The 19501-nt window shown below is 43.3% G+C and overlaps 1 protein-coding gene across 5 annotated transcripts in view; it reads left to right on the top strand.

The window, feature by feature from the left end:
- Positions 1-18512, top strand: part of ccdc141 (coiled-coil domain containing 141) — a 42106-nt gene extending 23594 nt beyond the window's left edge. For all 5 annotated transcript variants that reach the window (XM_044216168.1, XM_044216167.1, XM_044216166.1 and 2 more), the window contains 10 exons: positions 6842-6982; positions 7903-8091; positions 8288-8471; positions 9218-9330; positions 10293-10442; positions 10589-10755; positions 11667-11943; positions 12673-13007; positions 13948-15690; positions 17498-18512. In XM_044216168.1, the coding sequence (XP_044072103.1) occupies positions 6842-6982; positions 7903-8091; positions 8288-8471; positions 9218-9330; positions 10293-10442; positions 10589-10755; positions 11667-11943; positions 12673-13007; positions 13948-15690; positions 17498-17780 (3582 nt within the window). In that variant the 3' untranslated portion in view covers positions 17781-18512. The remainder of the gene's footprint in view (positions 1-6841; positions 6983-7902; positions 8092-8287; positions 8472-9217; positions 9331-10292; positions 10443-10588; positions 10756-11666; positions 11944-12672; positions 13008-13947; positions 15691-17497) is intronic.
- Positions 18513-19501: the final 989 nt, after the last annotated feature.

Here is a 19501-nt window from a genome sequence, read left to right as displayed (position 1 = left end):
CTCCAAGACATCTGTACTGAAGTGAATGGAAAACTTTTCTATGAAAAAGTTAAAAGTTAATACATTTTTTTCTCAAGTTCATCCCTCAGAAGATGCACATTGACTTAACACCAAACGCTGATATGAACAGGGTTGTTGACTGATGTCATAAATATGTTGTGCACAGATCAGACTGTAACTGTGACAGTAACAGAATATAGTGTAAAGTCTTGTAAACACTAAAGACCTCTCGGCTCCCAGATAATACTGTGAATTTGAGTTTACACACGAGGCTTAAATATGTGTATATGCTGGTAGCATTAGCGCAATAGAGGAGTTACTGGTTAGCATTAATGGTCATTTAGAGTCATTAAAGCACGGTCAAATCTTTGGTTGACGTAGTCCACCCCAGCAGTTACGGTTACAGTACTTTATAGCTTTTTACTGTGACCTGTAGACATTGTTGTGTGTATTTGCGGAGTGTAACAGTTGAGAACATTGTTGAAAGACAGGCAGTTAGTGAGCAGGGTTAAAGTCTTGTCACACCAGCATTTAAAATGGTGACATTTCGCAGCAAATTAAATTAATTCCACTGGAATAATCAGTGGATTCGATTCACGGGGGTGAAATGAGTCCAAACACATTTTTCAACTTTGGTGAACTTTGACCGGACAGAAAGCCGAAGAGTCCAAAATGGAAACTATCATGGCCTGTGAGCTTTGTATTTAACCCTGCTCTGTTTAAGATACGATACAGTGAGATAAGAGGAGCCGTTATTGATCCCCAGAGGGGAAATTCGGTTGTTGCAGCAGCACGAGGACACAAATAAGTACAGATAACTAGAGAAAGTACAAAATAGATAATAGGTATATAAAACTAAAATAAGAAGAGAAATAAAAATAGAAACTATACAAGAGTAATCGTAGAAAAGGTTTCAGTCGTAGTCGTCTGGACACTGTTTTCAGAATCAAGACGTTTCGGCTCCCATCTGGAAGTCATTCTCAATTGTGAGTAATTAAAAGAGTAATTAAAGACAAAATTACAAGGCAAAAGTGACAGTGGTGTGATGTGATTAGCAGCAGCAAAGTCAGCAAGTCCAGTACATGTAAACAGCGTACAGGCTAACGGTTACTGTTTGTCTGTGTTATGTATTGTTAGAGTACAAGGAGTCAAATACGTGTTGGATAAACATACTCTTTGCTTGTGAACGATTTAGCAAGCCAGTTAGCTAGCTTGGATAGCTAATGTGACTGACTCGTACTAGTAGCGTGTTCCCGGGTGGCTAGCGTGTTAGCTACAGTCGGCCTGCTTTGCCTACAAGCCTTGCTAAGTGGTCACTACATCACCAAGTTTCTGGCATCAGATGAACTTTGCTGTGCCACTTTCTGGTGTGACCAGGCCTCAAGGCCTTTAATAATTATCCCCGGGGTGCGTTTGTGTTGGCTGACATCACAGGTAGGGGTTGCTGCTCGCTCGTCCCACCTCAGTACCACCCAGCCTCCACCCCTCTTTGCACCAATTTTCTGGCTCCAGGAAAAGATGGTGGCGAGTGATATACCCAAATGTGTTGCCGTCCTTATTAGGTAAATTGTGAAATTGTAAAATGTAAAACTTTCAGTAGTTTGACATTTTGCTGGTTTCACTGGTGTTACCGGTTCACTCTGCTGTGTCACTGAACAGCGGAGCAGCAGCTGTTGGGGGAATGACAGAGAGAGGGAGCGTCAGCTGGACAGATCAGAAATACAGGCCGAGTCAGCCAACGGGTATTTCCCATCATGCACCTGGTGCCGCATGTCACCAGCACACTGAAACCCGCAGGAGCAGCTGGGGTGGACATGAGAGGCTCACTGCTACGCAGCAACAGACTTGTTTCTTGGAGATTATAGGATTTATGAAATCATCGTGTAGTTTGGGCTTCTTCATGCTTTATGACAGTGTGTCAGTATGTCACCGTCCAGTGGAAGAGTCAGAGTGGATAATCTCTTATCATTGGGCCACACCTGCACAGTACTGATAACATTTAGGATGAAGTATTCCACGTTCATTATGTTTTCACGTATTCTGCCAAACACTGTCGGTGACATTTATGTAAATGTTAAAAATAAGCCGCCTTGTTGGCAGGGTTTTCTGTTGTGGAGCTTTAAGTTGTGTTGCTGCTTGCAGCTGGAACAGAGAAACATGTGTTGTGTTAATGCCACTAGCCACTCACAGAACAGGGTGCTGGAACTGAATGGCTTGTTGTTTTTACAGCTTTCAAATTAAATTCAAAGTATCTTGAAGTTTGCAGATCTTCCACAGTCTTTAAAGGGGCAATATGTAAGATTTGGCCAGAATTTTAGTTTAAAATGTTAAAAAAAATGAACTAACCTGATCAACAGAGTGTGAAGAAGTAACAGTGCTGACGTCATATTGTGTTGCAGAGATATAAACTGAAATTAGCATGCTAACCAGCTAGCCCCGGCCCGTCCCGTGTTGTAATACCACTTGAAAGTATAGCTCAGGTAGTTCCAGCTGGGAGATGTGTGCGAGCGGCGAGTTCGCTACGTTACACAAACGCTCTTAGCTTTTTTAGTCTAATAAATAAACAAAATAAACTCACAAAATGTCAAAGGAAATATTCTTACACCTATTTTCCTTATCAAACAGAAAAATACAAGCGTACACCTTCTGAATTCACGTTTCTCTCTTTCACCGAACTAAGACCAGCTGCCTTGTTAACTCATCGTAAAACACACATCATTCAAACTCGACAGAAACACAATAAAACTCACCAAAACCGTCTTTGTTAGTCTTTCCACTCCAACATTCACCAACTCTGGTTTGGTCGAAATAAATCCTTAATCCACCGCGTTTGATGTGAAAAATATTCTGGGTCTACAGGTTGTCACTGCCTCTCTGCCCGGCCTTCCTCTCACTCTTCTGCTGCTTGACGCCTCTCCTGTCCCCGCCTCAACCCGGTGTGTCTCCGTCGTCCCCGCAGTCAGAGTCCTGGTCATAAATCATCTCTGTCCTGGTCTGGACGTGTTCACTGGGAGGCTGTTGATCCCGGTCCGTTGCCTGCTCGTGATATGCTGCCCCCTATTGATTTGGAGTATGAATTCGATAGGTGGAAAGTAGCCTCAATTCTTACATATTGCCCCTTTAAAGCACCACAGTACTGACCGGGGACCTAATTAACGATACTCTAGTGGTGCTATGGAGCTGTTTTGATGAGCAGGTCCATGTTTTCTTGTATCTTGTGTTCCACCAGAACACTCACAAGGCCGCACTTAAACTATCCCAGGAGTACCATGCCAACATTTCACGCTATTCATCTGATCAACAGTTGGTGGCGATAACACACCAAGAAACTTAATGATGCGCCGTCATTAAGAGACAAGTAAGAAGAACTTTTAACTTTGTTTAATATCGTATCTTGTTTATTGTTGTATTATGACCCTCTGCATTTAAAAAAATAACTTTTCTCAAGGTGTTATGTGAAACCCTTGATGCATCGAGAGTAGCAAGCAATGCGCCAGCAAAACGCAGCAAAGGAGACTGCTAGCTGATGTAAACGTGAATTCAAGCGATGCAGGTTATAAAACTTTCAAAAAAATCAGCAATGATGATTATGTGGTCACATGATTTGCACCATCTCTGTGGTGGCGTCCAAAGTTTCAGTTTGGGAATGGTGGGCAGAAGCCAGACTGGACCTTGGCTGAACCTTAGCAGAGATTCACTCCCTCTGCAGGGACGTACAGTGGATTCAGCTGTAAGCATGATAGCAGCTGCAACAAATGCAACAAAGGTCCCCGACTGCAATTAAACTGCCAAAGTAAATGTCCTCAATGCAGGCTCAGAATAAGGCTTTGTCACCTTTGGCCTTGTCACTTTTGGTTTGGATTGGTCCTTCAGTCACAGAGCTACGAGGGTTTGTGGTCAGATAACTTCAGTACAAAATGGGAAATGCTTGTGAAACATCATTCAGCATCATTCAGTGTCATAGCTTCAGGGACCACACCTTTTCAAGTCAATATGTCAAGACGAAGTCAAGACCTTTGCCTGCATTTGGAAGACACAACTTCTGTGTCATTTGTTGTCTACAGTATCCCAAAATCCAATGCATGCGGATCAGTCATTTTCTTCTTTTTCATTTGGGGATGAGGAGAGGCAACTTCAGCACTCAGTCCTCTGAAGGACACACCTTCCTAGACCATGCCCTTTGGCGGAGGTGAAGTCTGAATTGAGACACAGCTAAAGGGTGAATCCTGGACTTCCCTGCACTTGCAGACTTGAAGACTTTACAGGCCTGTACCCGTGAAGGTCTGTCAAGAGTCTGACAAACTTTTTCATCAAGACCGCAAAGTGTCTCTGCACTTTATGCAGGCTTTCTATGGACTTCCAGAAAGTCCAGTCCGGGTGTAGACTTCACCAGGCTTTGTTCAGATTACCCATAATTAAAATGCACAAATGACCCAGTTTTGATGTGTTTAGTTTATTTATGTAGTTAGGTTTGAAATTGCGCACAGATTGCCAATGTGAATCACGCTGAGAAGCATTCAGTAAAACACTCCTTACAGGGTCGAGAGATTGAGATTGATAGTATCCATGACAACGAGTGAAGTCTCCAGTTTCATCTCAGGCCGAGCGCGCTTGAAGACTTGGAGGGATGGTGATGTGCACTTACGACCTGCTGCATCTTTTTTCTTGAACTTTTCTCAAGGTGTTATGGGAAGCCCTCGATGACAAGATCAGTGGTGAAAAATTTCCAGTTGGAGGGCTTAACTGTCATTTCGCAGAGCGAAGTTGGGAAGTTCTGTAATGAGACACCACCACTAGGCCTACCATGAACACTCAATCAGAGGGATGAGGGGTGAGCTCGAGGGTAAATAGAAGAAGTGAGACGCAGAATGACTATGACCCTTTGGACTTGTTTGTGTCCACACTGCAGAGTCACCTGAAGGGAAGTGATGAGGTGTTTTTTTTTTTTTAAAACATGTCTTGTTGTTGAGGACTGGTTCTATTTTTGTTCATTGGTGGGTTGGTTATTCTCACCACAGACTTTCAGAGTATTTTTGGTTCTCATTAAGGGTCCCCAGAGGTACAGTACTTCATCACAGAGTCCGTCAGCTGAACTCTGAAATATATTTGAATTATGTTTGTATACAAAGTGTTCACTGCGGGTACAGTAAAGAGGGTATTCCATGTTACTTCATGTTATAGTTATCTGAGGTACTACAGGGTACAGCTTTATGATGCTTCATGGTAAACGTCCTGGTAATTCATGGTACATTGGGGTAAATACTGATTATCTCTTTTGGATATTACAGTGTGCCATTGGGTGCTTTGCATAGGGTGCTTTATCAGGTGTAGTCCATGATACTTGGTCATCTCTTTTGGTATTTCCTGGTACTTTATGGTACTGTAGGATATTGATGATACTTTGCTGCACTTTCTTGTACTTTCTGTAATCTTGTAATCTCTTTGGGGTACTTCATGGTTTTGTGGTAGTTCTTGGTACTGTATGGTAATCTCTTTTGGAGTCCCTTGGTCCTTGGGTGGTAGTTCAATGTACTTCATGGTCTTCGGAGATATTTCATGGTACTCTGTTTTTTTTTTTTTACAGTACTTTGTAGTAATCTTTTGGGGGTACTTCACGATCTTCTGGGGTCCTTTATGGTTACGTCATGGTACTTTGGGACATTTTGTAGTACTTTGAGTTAATCATTTTGGAGTAATTAATGATCTTCTGGTGTACTACATGATAGTCTGGGATAGTTCATGTTACTTTGTGGTACTTCTTGGAGGTAAACTCTCCGAGGTACCTCATGGTTCTCAGCATTATTTTAAGGCACTTCATGGTAAACTCATTGTATTACCTCCTGGTACTTCCTGGTAGTTATGGGTAATCTTCCATGTTATATGATTACATGTGACAAATAAACTTGATTGATTGTAACCTTTGTTATTTTAGTGCTCCTTACTCTTGCTCAATCCAGGGTTTCCCCAGATGACTTTTGAAACAACAACCTTACTCCTCCTCCACCTCACTGTTAGAAAAACAGTCTACCCTCCTCAGCCTCTGATTTCAATTTCTTCATCTGTTCAACGAATAGACTACACCGTCTCGGTCTGCTTCACTCTCTCTCAGCTGTCCTCAGCTGACAGATCAGCCATCTGACACTGCTGTTCCTCCCATCAGAGGCAGAAATGTTCCTCTGGATTTAAACCCTCCTGCTCTAAAAATAATCTTATGAAAGCTCTGTCTACTTGCAGTTACATCAACACCAAGATGAGCAAAACGCAGCTAGAACAGCTCTGACTAAAGATAAGATAAAGGATGTGTACAATAAGATATTATGCGAAAAACTATTTTTAGTCATGCTACCAGCATGTCTGTAGGGATGGCAGTGTCTGAAATATGTGAACAACTATCTGATGGTCTGCTCTGATCTGGAGGACCGACCGCTGACATTACCATACATACAGCCATGACGCTTGCATGGCTAAAAATAGCAAACCTTTGTTTGTAACCGCTTCAAAAATGCAAAGATCGTCTTGTGTGCCTTTGTTTTATATAGCTATGAAATGAATACATTGGGGTTTGCTCTTAGTAGACCAAGTAAGACATCTTAACATGGAACCTCTGGCTTAAGGAAACTGTAATTGGCCTTTGCCAATATTTTGACATTTTATTAATAAAACAATCAATTATTTTACTGACTGCACCACAGATCTAATTACATAACCAACCACTGGAAGTCCTTCTGTCAACATAAAACTATTTGGGCAGATGGATGCGTGATGTTCAAACAAGGACCGTCTTTTTGTAAAACCAGCTGTTGGACTCAGGTGACTGATTTTCTGATGTTTAATTTTTCAGCTTCGTGACTCGTTTAAGGAGCTGAAGAAGCGCTTCAGCAACCTGAAGTTTAACTACGTGAAGAGAAACGACAGGACCAGGAACATGAAGGCCGTCAGGAACCAGCTGCAGCAGGTGGAGCTGTACGAGGAGAAGCTGCAGGTGAGTCCGGCTCCTGATCTGAGCCTGTGATGTGGACACAATGCAACTGGTTTTCCATTAGAAAGCAAAAGGATGGTCAAAATAACCCCAGTTTGGGGGAGACACGGTAGCCTAGTGGTCAGGGTGCATGCCACATATCAGCGGCGTGGCTGGTTCGAGACCTTTGCTGCATATCATGCCCCGCTCTCTCTCCATGTTTCCTGTGTAACTTGTTTCTGTTATCAAGCCAGTAAAGGCAAAAATGAAAGAACAGCCCCAGTTTGGGCCTCTCATGTATTATCATTTCCTTCATGTCTTGGCACTCTGTCTTTCTGAAACCCAGAGTGTCAAGACTTCATTCGCGTCATTCGAAAAAGCAGACGTGCAATCCTGAGGCCACCATACCGGACGCTCCCCGCACCTCGACTGCATCCAGAGACTCAAAGATCTCTGTGGTTCAGGAGCAAGTTATATGTAATTAGTCTTCCAAGCAAATTCCTGAAAGTGCAAGGGACTAAAACTAGGGACGTTGTGGTTATGTAAAGTCCTGACAGCGCCGATCTTTTCGTCTTTATTTTTTGGTCTTTCTGTTGGAGTGGAGGGCTTTAAAGGTGCGTGGCAGCAGGACGTCAATGTTTTGTGCACAGTAGAAGAAGAAACAGGTATCACAATGTCAAGGTGTATCAGAAAAATCTGTGTCCATCAGGGCGTCTCACGTCTCACAGCAACTCTTCCACCTCAGCCAACTTTTTTGCATTGTTTGTGGGTTCTCTTGAAATATCTGGCGTTTCCACTCAGATTTGTTTATGCCCAAATTATAACGTTACATACATCTTCCTGACCTGATTTTGTTGATGTTATTTATGGAATAAATAACTTAAATGTAGCAGTTGAGAAGAGAGAGGCGGGTCTGTCATGCTCTGCTCTGTCTGGCCCTGCAGGCGCTCAGGAAACGTCTGCAGGCTGTGACGGCCCGGCTGGGGTCGGAGGTCAAAGACGGGCGCGTGGCCCGGGAGGCGGAGGACGCCGTCAACGAGCTGCAGAGACAGATGGGAGAGTTTGGGCGAAGTTTCGGCGAACACCAAAAAACACTGGAGATGACCTGCAGACTGCAGCAAGCCATGGAGGAGGTGATGAAGACCGGTTACAGTTTTTCTTTTTAAATTGTATTATTATTATTATTTTGACCAAACATGAGACTGTTTATGATAGTATTTGTAGTTAGCGGGGGGTTAAATCCACAGTAGAGTTTAAACACCTGTACAAATATATAAAGTTATCACTGTGTGCGTATATGGGATTTATTGAGTGGTTTTGTATCAACAGTATCAGTTCTGGTGCGAGGAGGCGAGTTCGACCATCGCTCGCGTCGGGAAGTTTTCCTCAGAGTGTCGCAGCACAGAAGCCGCCTCTGTTCTCTACCGGCAGTTTGAGAAGTTCGTCTGGCCGACGGTTCCTCAGCAGGAGGAGAGGATCAGTCAGATCACGGAGCTGGCTGTCCGGCTGCACGGTGAGTAGCAACACAGCTGGAGGAACAGCTGCTTTTATTCTCAATCAAGTATTCGCTTCAGTCGGATGTTAATTAACCAGCTAAGTAATTATTTCAACCATTTATCCGTTACCCTTACCTGACTGTTAACCATTACATTCACCTTATTATTTGAACTATTTAGACTTCTCTGCTAGCTTGCTAACTAGTTTTCATACACTAATCGCAACACGTAGTATTCAGGTGTTACAGCTGACTCAACATGCGAATATGTTTCTGTAATAATATGTAATCAAATCCTTTTTACTGTGGTTCCAAACTGGTTGAGCTCCTCTCCTTCGCCTGGCTGGGAATCACCGCTCGAGTCAGAATCATCTGATCGCAGTGATTCCATCGAAAATGATTTATTTTGGTCCATTATTTTGTTTCTATAATGCTGTTGTGCTGGGGTCACTAACACGTGCACATTAGACAATCAGCACATAGCAGTTTTTTAAATGTCACAGATTGATTGAAACTTGTTTGATGTAACTGTTTCTAACTGTTCTATAACTAAAATCTAAAATTATAATAATAACAATAATAAAACTTTATTTATAGAGCGCTTATCAAAACAAAGTACAAAGTGCTTTACTTAATGACGATGACTTTAAGGCTTCTGTGAGTAAAACTTTGAGTTGAATCAAAATAAAATCTGATAATCACACACAAACTGTGTGTGTGTGTGTGTGTGTGTGTGTGTGTGTGTGTGTGTGTGTGTGTTTCAGGGGTGGAGGAGGGGCGGAGGTACATAGAGAAGACGGTGAGTAAACACTCAGAGATGGTGGAGTCCATCAGACAGCTGAGTGACGGACTGATGGAGCTGGAGGCCAAACTGAAGGTAAAACACAGAACATACCATAGAGACAAATAACTTAACTATTAACAATTATACATGCAAAAACAATAAATAACTTCATCTCATAATGTTTACCAATACGCCATTAGTAGACTGTAAGTAGACACTGGCAATTACTCGCGTGGTTTAAAACAATAAATGTATATGAACATTTAAATATTAGGTAACGTCCAATCACATTGTTTTACAGTGAAAACATGCTGCGTCATGCGTCACATGCTCTCTGTGGGCTGAAGAACACGAAATCTTTATTCATATTTTTTTTCCGTGATGACGATTAGTTTTGGGAAATACACCATAACAATATGCACACATCTCTCAAACATTAAAGATCTGCTATTATTTGAAATATATAAATGAATAAGACACAAGAGCCTATATTTGATTTTACCTGTTGTATCCTTCATGACAATAACCCGGTGACGTGATTGTGTTCAAAATGAAATGATTAGTCTGCTCTCGCTGACACGATCAAAGTGTGATTTATGACTTCCAAACGTGTTGCTTCTGACAGAATCATCACTCAAATCAAATTAAATCAAATGAATCGAACAGTTAAAGCTTCCCTGTGGAGGTTTTGACCTGTAGCCGCGCTGTGGAGCTGTTTTTCTATGAGCGAGTCCCCGTTTTGTCCTGCCAATGGTTTCACATTATTCCAGGTGGAGGTAACACGCCAGTATATCCAGCAGTGCACCAACAAACACAGGGAGGAAGAAGACATGGATGTAAACTGCTGGATTTAAAATACTGTAAACAATGGGCTTTGCAGATGTTTTCTGCGTAGGGAAATGCATTCAACAAGAGTGTTAGACCTCAATTATCGGCCAGTTAGGAGTGATTTCCTTCTCTGAGACACTTGGTAAATGTGTCCTGGTCCAAGAGCTACAGATTATTTACCTTAACGAATGTTTAAATGCACACTAATATCACTCTGGTGTTTTCAGCTGGAGAGTCTCAAACAGCAGCAGAGCGATGGAGAGAAAGTGATAAAGACAGAAGAGACAGACGAAGAGACAGAGACGAAGCTGAAGGAAAACAGAAAGGTGAAAACGAAGGAGCAGACAGATAACCGCAGCACACAGGAGGCTGACATGGTAACATCACACAAACTGAAAAACTAAACAAACATGAGAGAGAATATTTTGTCTGACTTTTAGTGATATTGTAAGGCTGCAATAAAAATATTATATCATAATTATTAAAATATTGAGGCTCATGTGAATCTGTCCTGTGCTTCCAGTACGAGCTGAAGGAGACAGGCCACACCCCCGAACTGAACGCCGAGCATGATGGGAAGGAGGTTCCGGTGAAGCAGACTGCAGCCAATAGGAAGCCTCCATTACGGAAGAGCCGCAGTCAGGAAGCAGACAGACAGACGGACAGACAGACCGTCACCTCAGAGAGCAGGTATATTCCGGCTCCCCAGAGGAAGAACCCTCTGGTTTCTATCACATGACCTCTGGTGGCAATAAGTTTGTTTCCATCCGCCTGCTTTTATTCGCATTTTCAATTTGCACATAAAACAATCTGACTGAAAACACAGGAAATAAAAAAAACTCTAAATATCTGTAAGAAGAGTTTCCTGTCTGAGGCGTGGAAGCTGGTTGTGGATGAAACAGGAAGCAGACTGAATGAATAACTGCTGACGTCCATGAAGAGCTGAAAGCATCAGATGTGTGTGGAGCGATGAGGAGGCTGGAGCCTTCCTCACATGAACACATGAAGCCGACAGAAACGTCATGTTTCTATCATGTTTCCATCGTCTGAGCTGACATCAGCTCTGCAGGTGTTTGGTCATAAACCAAAGTATTGGACACATTAACATGTCAACCTGATGGTGGCGCTAGATGGAAAGTCAGAGGATCACCAAAGTCAGTATGATTCATCCTCTGGGGACCATGAACAACAACACCAAATTGTGTGCCATCAAGTAGATGTTGATATTTCACAGTAAAAATAAGTAAAGGTCATAAGTAAAAACACTTGACCTGCTGGTGGCGCTAGACTAAATGTCAGGTAATCATTATTATTCCTCTGGGAACCATGGATTTCTGTACAAAATTCCATGCTGCTTGCATGGCTAATAAAAACTGTTATTTGATGTAATTATTTACATCATGTAGACTAAAATAAATGGGAACATAGAAGAAAGACCATAAAAGATAGAAGCACTTACTGGAAGTTGCTTTTGGCTAAAGCAAACAGAAATATGGTAATCTTTTATTTGTTTATAGAAGGAGAATAACATTTGGCTCGAGTCTTGTCTTTATCAAACTGGATTGTATAAATAAAGGTTCATCATGTCGTCTCTCCTTCAGTCACAGGCAGCAGTTACTCAGCGAGAGGTTCACCTCCTCCTACTGCTCCACCCACACCTTCAGCCTCTCCTGCTCCCCGGTGGAGGCCAACCGACGGGTCCACACCATCCACAGCCAATTACAGCCTTTCGCCATAGAGTCTCAGGCCACGCCCCCTCCCTCTGTGATTGGCCCATCGTTCTCTGACATCCAGAGAGAGTTTCAGAGGAAGGAGACGCAAGAAACGGGACAGCAGGCGGTCTCCGCTTCCTGTGGATCAAACATGGCACCACTTCAGGTTAATTATCAAAGAGTTAATTTCAAATGTGGTGTCCCCCAAGGGGCGATTTGAGATCCTCTTTTATTTTCCATTAACATGCTGTCACATATTTCAAAAACACAACTTTAATTTTCATGTCTACGCTGATGATACACAATTGTATGTTGCCATTTAACCTGGTGACACTGTAAAGTGTAGCCTGCTTCCTCAGCTAAGAGCTGAAAGGCTCAGAGTTTCTGCAAGTAAATGAATCAAAGCCTGAACTTCTGTTATTTTGCCCCCTTCGACAGATCCTCTGTAATCCCAACTTGGTTAATATAAAGGAGTCTGCTTGGGTTATATTTAAGATTCCAGTGTGGTAAAATGATGCTTCCTTTAGCTGAGGACGATAGCTAAAATAAAAATATTTTTATTTATTTTTATTATATTATCATTATTATTAGTAGTACTAGTATTATTATCTGTGTAAAACTGAGAAGGTCTGCAGAAATCCTCAGTAAAATTTGTGGGATAACAAGACCTTGATGAGCTCTGACTGGCTTTGAGTTTGAAACAGAAATCTCCCCTCGTTAGCTTAGCTGCAATGTTAGCCACTTCAATGAGTATATCTGAGTTAGTGTACAAACTATAAATTAAACAAGTCAGATATATATGGTCAAAGTACAAGCATCCTTGTTCCTGTGACAGTGAGCAGTACATATAAGCAGCAGTGATACATCAGTCTAATACTCTATCCTTTTTACCCAGGATGCATCACAAGGAGGGCTTTTGGAGGCGGAGCTCCAGCAACCGGAAGTGATGACTGAGGATTCTCTCTCCAATGATGAATACGAGTGTGCGTCACCTGACGACATTTCCCTGCCGCCACTAGCAGAGACACCAGAGTCCTACATGGTTCAATCAGATGTTGAGGAGGGCTTCTGTTTCAGTTCCCACAGTGTCCACGTCAACCAGTACAGCCACCAGTACCGTGCCCAGTCAGAGCACAGTGGGACTGGTACTGCTACTGGTGCAGTCCGACAACAGAGAGAGTCCAGCCAGAGTTGTCCAACTCCTCCCACCAGCTTTCACAACAGCACCAGGTCTGTATTAGGACAAATCACAGACTCACATCAGAACAAGATTCCTTTGTATGTTGTTATGGTTCTAGGCACCAACAGCGAGCTATCCACATCACTAGCAAGCTACACTAAGTGGGCAAGAGTATGTGGACAGCCGAACATTTCCTCCATATGTGACAGAGTAGCATGTGATTGTGACAACGTGGGCATTAAAGTGCTGCTCTAACAGCCTCCACTCTTCTGGTTTCAGACTTTTCACCAGATTTTGAATCTGCATTAAGCCACAAGAGCATTAGTGAGGTCCAACACAGATGTTGGGTGATAAGGTCTGGCTCACAGTTGGTGTTTTAGTTTAGCCCAAAAAGTGTTGGATAGGGTTGAGGAAAAGGCTCTGTGTAGGCTGTTCAAGGTCTTTAACACCAAACTGGGAAAACCATTTCTTTATGGACCTGGCTCTGTGCACAGGAGCATTGTCATGTTGCACATTTCTCTTCATCAGAACCAAGAGGTCTTGACCAAACCAGGGAAAACAGGCCCAGACCAAAAGTATACAAATGTATGTGGACAGGGGTGTCCACATACATTTGGCCAAAGAGTGTAGCTAACCCGTCCACTAAATCCCCAAATAGAAAACAGACAAACAAAGAATCCCCAGAACAGACAAACTAAACACTGGCTCGTTTCTCCTACACGCTTGGAAGGGGAGGGTGAGGCGAGCAGTATTCAAATGGTTGCAATCTGCCATTTCACTGCTAGTTGCCACTAAATACTAGATACCTAGCCAAAGTAATAGATAATCTAATGTTTACGTGAGGCAGGAGAAGGACAGTGAGGACATGTAACAAAAGTCACAGGCTACATTTGAATTCTGAAAGTGGCAGTTTCTTGTAATAAACTAGCCCACTAATCCACCAAGAGGTCGTCTAGATATGAGAGTTTGTTCCTGTCGTGTGTGTTACAGGTTCAGATCAGGGTCCAGTTCGTTTGTCCAGAGTCCGTTGACGGTTCCTGCTCCAAGCTTGCTCAGCAGCACTCTGTGCAGCATCCTGAGGACTGGAGAGAGCGGCACAGCCAACGTCCCGACGAGTGCTGACCATTTCCTGGGCGGCCTTGAACCGAGCTTCCCCTCTGGATCTAACCTAGTCCACAAGATCAACACTCAAGACAGTTGTTCCAACAAGGACAACGATGTCCCTGAGCAGAGTAGCCCCTCACAAACTAAGCCCTTATTAAAGGAGCACAACAGTCAGTATAAGATGAGTACAGATACCCAGGGTAAGATCATCCAAAATGTTGCATCCAAAGGTGAGACCTTGCCAGAGACTGATCCCATTCCCCAGGCTGTAGAGCTCAATCACAGCCCCACCCTCCCCCAGTCCAGCTATTGTCCTCAGTCCTTTAAAGGCCCAGGCCCTGATCCCCACAAGGACAAGACCCCTCCACAAGACACCAGGTTTCTCAAATGCAGCACTACTCTTCCCCAAACCAGAACTGCCATTTGGCAAGACAACAGTTTCCTACAGTCCTTCCCTTACTCAGAGAGTGGCATAAATTCCCCCCAAACTAGTAAGGAAACATTCCCAGTCACCAAACTTCAAAGGGACAGTCTCACCAACACCAGCACCAGTACAATTAGCCAGCAGACCATCTACTTTCAGTCCTCACCTTCAGACAGTCATTGCACCAGCCTCAGTTCACCCCAAGAATGCTCCGTATCCCAGAGTGAGACCTTGCCACAGATAGATCCAGTCCCCCAGGCCAGAGGGTTTGTTCAGAGCCCCAGCCTCACAGACTCTGTTTTCCACAAAGACAGAACCCGAGACACTGGGCTCCTCAAATCCTGTGCAACTTGCCCGCAAACCAGCACAAGCATCCCTCAAGACAGCAATCTTCCACAGTCTTACCTGGATTCCAGCAAAGGCCTTGATCAGGATTTACTTTCCTCCCGAACCAGCAAGGAAACATCCACAGTCTCCATGCCCCAAAGCAGCAGCCTTACCACAACCACCACTGTCACCCAACAAACCGTTTACTGTCAGTCCTTCCCTCCAAACAGTCATTGCAATGTGCCACAGGCTAGCAGCAATCTCAGGTCACAGCAAGAAAGCCCTTTCTCCCAGGGTAGTGGAGGTCTACCTGAGGTCCATGCACCCATTCTTCCAGAGCCAGACAGCATCAGCAACATCAGCACATCCAGCAGTACATCCAGCAGTACCATCACCAGCAATAATAGATTCAGCAGCAAGCAGAGCCACCAGACAGTCTACTCCCTCCAAAAGTCCTTGACTTCCACTTGTACCCAGCAGTGTGTGCATGACCCTGGCATGACCCCCTGCAGCCCTGCCAAGCCCACTGCTCCTCTTCAGCCTGAAGCACAGACCCAAGCTTTGGCTCAGCAGGCTAATCTGCATGTCACCCCCCTTTCCTCTCCATCTCATCTACTAACTCCAGACCAAGACCCAAACATTTGTCAGCCCATGGCCATTCGTGAGGAGATCAGGCTTACTCCTCAGATCCAAGGCCCTGCCTTTCCTGCTCCTCCTCCTCTTGCCCAGGCCCAGGCAGAGTCTCTTCCCCAGGGAAAAGCCTCTAAACCTGAACCTCCCTGCTTCACCAGGCCCCTGTCTAGAGCTACCGTCATGGAGGGCTCTCCAGTGACGCTAGAGGTGGAGGTGACGGGACACCCAGAGCCCGCGCTCACCTGGTGGGTAGCATATAACCAGCTCCATGATAACACACACGCTTTATGAGATTATTAACTATACAATTTACCTTGAGGCACCCTTTACACCTACATTTACACGTGCCCTGTAGCTGGATTATGTCTAAATCTAGATCATATTTATACCTGGCATTAAGGTGTGTCCCACTATCCAATTTGTCTCCCTCACATGACTGTCATGCACTGTCTATTTAGTGACAGTGAGCACATTACATTAATATATAAGATCTCCACACAACATCAGGGGCAACAGTTCGTGCTGATTGGATTATTAATCTTGCAGCTGCGCTCAAAGTACAATCAGTTTCAACCTTGACAACCTTGTCAGTTACCATGTAATGGGTAACAAGTGAGAGTAAAGCTGTCCATGGCGTAAACTGAAAGAGACGATGGACATAAAGCTTATTCTCTGTATTCCCATGATCTCATAATTAATCTTGATCTTCTGGTTCTTACGCATCTTCTCCAAAAGTAACATAACGTCCAGTGCCTATCTTTGCATTAAACTAAAATACATCATACATTCGTTGTTTTTCAAATTTCGTTGCACTTTCCTGCTACCCGGCGTGCATTGGTGATGTAAACCTACACTACATTTTGCCTCTGCACGGTGGTTTGTACCCCACCTTGAGCATAGCCTTATGAGTGACAAAGCTGATCAATCAAGACCCATGCTAATGCAGGTGTAAGGCATTGAAACATTTGTCCCGTTTTCATCCACACAGTAATACTTAAGTTTAATGAGTTAAAAATACATTTCTAGCTAGAATTAGCTTAGCTGGAAAGGTTATGTCCCTAAGAGATTATACCTTTCTACGGCTATCTCTCAGTTAATGGGGTATTATCTATACTGCACATGCGCAACTATGTGCTTAAGTAAAATATCTACAACAAAAGCTATGGAAACAGATAATGTTAACATGCTAACATGTTATATAGCCATGCTTTTTAGAAGACATTGCACTAACAATAGCTAGCAAGTACTAACTAATGTTAGCTTGCTCACCAAGTGCAGTTTGTATTCCAGTGGTACCAAGTTGTTTTGATTCATTGTTTTCGGCACGTAACCCCCAAATCTCAACAACGTGCTGTGCAGCCCTGCGTGTCAAACAAGCCGATTGGTTAATCCAGCGTTTGTCAGGAGGTAGATTCAAAATGTTAACAATACCCAAAGACTCTGAATGACACCTGTGCAAGTTCACTGACGTGCAGACAGAGAAACATGTTCCAGCCCTCGGTGGAGGCTCGTAGCAAACAGTGGACGCACCATGCATCACACGCCACTGATTAACTTTTAACTAATTGTATCACCGATTCATCAATCACCGTGGTTTGGAGGTGAAGTGATTTTAATGTGTATTAATGTTATATTGCAGTTTGATAATAACATTTCATCATGGTAAGTCACTGGTTGTTTCTGACTTTTACTTTAATAATTAATTGATTAACATAAGTTTGCTAGTTAACAGTGTGTTCTGTGATTCCTGTAATAGTTTTATTTTGTGTGTGCGCACAGTAACAAAACAAAGGCAGTGAAGCGAACGCTGAAATACAATCCAACAGCTGCATGAACAGGTCATACTATGTTACACATCACATCATTTATAATACCCTCACATCTTTAGTTTGGCTGTCTGGTGACGCAGTCAGGCGTCCTGTAACGTAACAGGACTCATAAATATTTATTATATCAGAGCTGTTGTCAGGGGGTCCATCATGTGTAGAGGCCCCCCCTGGCCCAGAGTGAGGCTGTGTGCTGTCTGACCTCCTGTCATCATGGTCGCTTCAGGTTTAAAGATGGAGAGGTGTCAGCCACCGGCCCGGGCCGAGCACCGGCCTGCGAGGACGAGAAACACTTCCTGTTTATCCCAGACGCGTCGGACTCAGATGGCGGCTTATACGAGGCCCGGGCTGCCAACCATCATGGCCCGCGGCGGGCAGCTGGTAACAGCAGCAGCAGCAGTGACAAGTGGCTGGTGGCCGAAGTGTTTGATATCATCAGTGTGGACTGGCAGACCTGGTTTGGTACACTGTGTGTTCTGCTGTGGCTGCTCTACCTGATAGTGCTCTAATAACTCTTTCCCCCTACGGGAACTTAACGACCTGCAGCTTTCATTACCTGAACTTATAAGAACCTGTAAGCCTTTGGTTCTGGGTTTTGCCTTGTGTTTCCACCGTGGATATACGTCATAAAAAATGCCATTAAAAAGTCTAAATTTGGACCAATCTCAAAATTAAGACTAAATATCTCATAGTTTTGACTTTCTAAGTAAGTTATACTAAATAATAATTAAATTCTATTAAAATTTTGCCTTTTTCTTCTTGGCAGAAATGGGCTTCCATACTGTTTCCTCTCAATGGGACGATGCTTTCATTCTGAAAATCTCCTCTCAGACTCGCATTAGAAGAATTGTCTCCTCAGAGCTGAACTTGTGTGAAAACTTTGTATTTGTAGAGAGAAGTTGGAGGTTTTCTCATTCACTTCAATACAGTTAAGTTTTATCACAGCAGCATCTAGTGGACGATAGAGGATCAGCAGCTGAACACTCTGACTCAATCACAACGATCATTTATTCGATTAATACTGTCTACATATCTGAATAGAGCACTGATGATGAATCCTAATAATAACCGGCATTGATCATAGCTGGTGTTAATAAAGATTTTTCTCTCTGCTCTCAGAATCTCACCTCACCTGAAAAACAATGTAATCTGGTTTCAAATATGTAGAACAGACTTATGTAAAGCCACTACGTCCTGACTTCAGTCGAATATAACTGTTGAATAAAGTCATCTTGAATGTGTTTGTGCTGCGTATCATTGATTATCACTGACTCGGCAGGTAATTCTCAGGTGAATCCAGATGAATTCTTAATTAAAAGGCTACAGCTTCACAGTAATTAGGGGATTTTCCGATGCACATGGTGAACAGGATCATTAATGTGAATGTAATGAAAGATTCACCCACATTTCTTGTTTGATGTTTTTTAATAAACCCTGAAACTCAGAAATAAGGTTTTTTTGGGATAAATTGAGTTTTAATGGCAAGTTTCAAGAATGAAGTGTTTTTTTTAAGGCGGTCTCCAAAAACAATGCCCAGGTTATGTAAATAATGTTGAAATAGCTAAAAGTAATGGCAGTGGTAGTAGTATTACCAAACCAACCATAATACTGACAGTTCAGCTTGTAATTAATAATACTGGTGTCCCCTTTTGATTCCCATTTGGGACATTACGGCTGGTGTCAGTGAAAAGGTTAGGAATTCCCGATCAATCACCAACAAACGCGCGTGCCTCCGTGATTCGGTGACATGGCGTTTCCCCCAGAAATCTCGGGGCAAATTCAAAACATTTATTTTTCACCTGTTCATCCAGCAGCAACTCGCGTCTTCAGGGGTATCTGCGTGATGCCGTGAACGTTTCCTCTCTGCCCGGTGTGACACGATGTTCGTCCGAAACAAGGCCGACGTTTAAATCCAATATTTCTACAGACCGCACCGCTCCTCTGCGCTCTTTTTCTCTGGAGCGTAGTCTGCGGAAATATTGGATTCAGTTAGCTAAACGCTGACAAACAATGACACAAGACATTTGTGGGATCTTTAAATAGTGACTGTCCTGTTGGATAACAGGTAAAAAAGACATTTTTTGACTTGTCCCCTAGGGTTGGAGTGGGAAAGCCAGTGTCTCGCTCGCAGTAAACACTGCTGCTGTAGCTGCCCGTCACGTCTCCATTTAAACTCTTCAGGTTCGCTTTGGAAGCTTTTCGTGAGCTTCAGCTGGCTCTCCGTCACGCC

This window comes from Siniperca chuatsi, linkage group LG12 (genome assembly GCF_020085105.1).
Source record: "Siniperca chuatsi isolate FFG_IHB_CAS linkage group LG12, ASM2008510v1, whole genome shotgun sequence".
Classification (NCBI taxonomy): domain Eukaryota; kingdom Metazoa; phylum Chordata; class Actinopteri; order Centrarchiformes; family Sinipercidae; genus Siniperca; species Siniperca chuatsi.
Note: the sequence above shows the minus strand (reverse complement) of the source record. Positions and strands in the feature narration are given on the sequence as shown.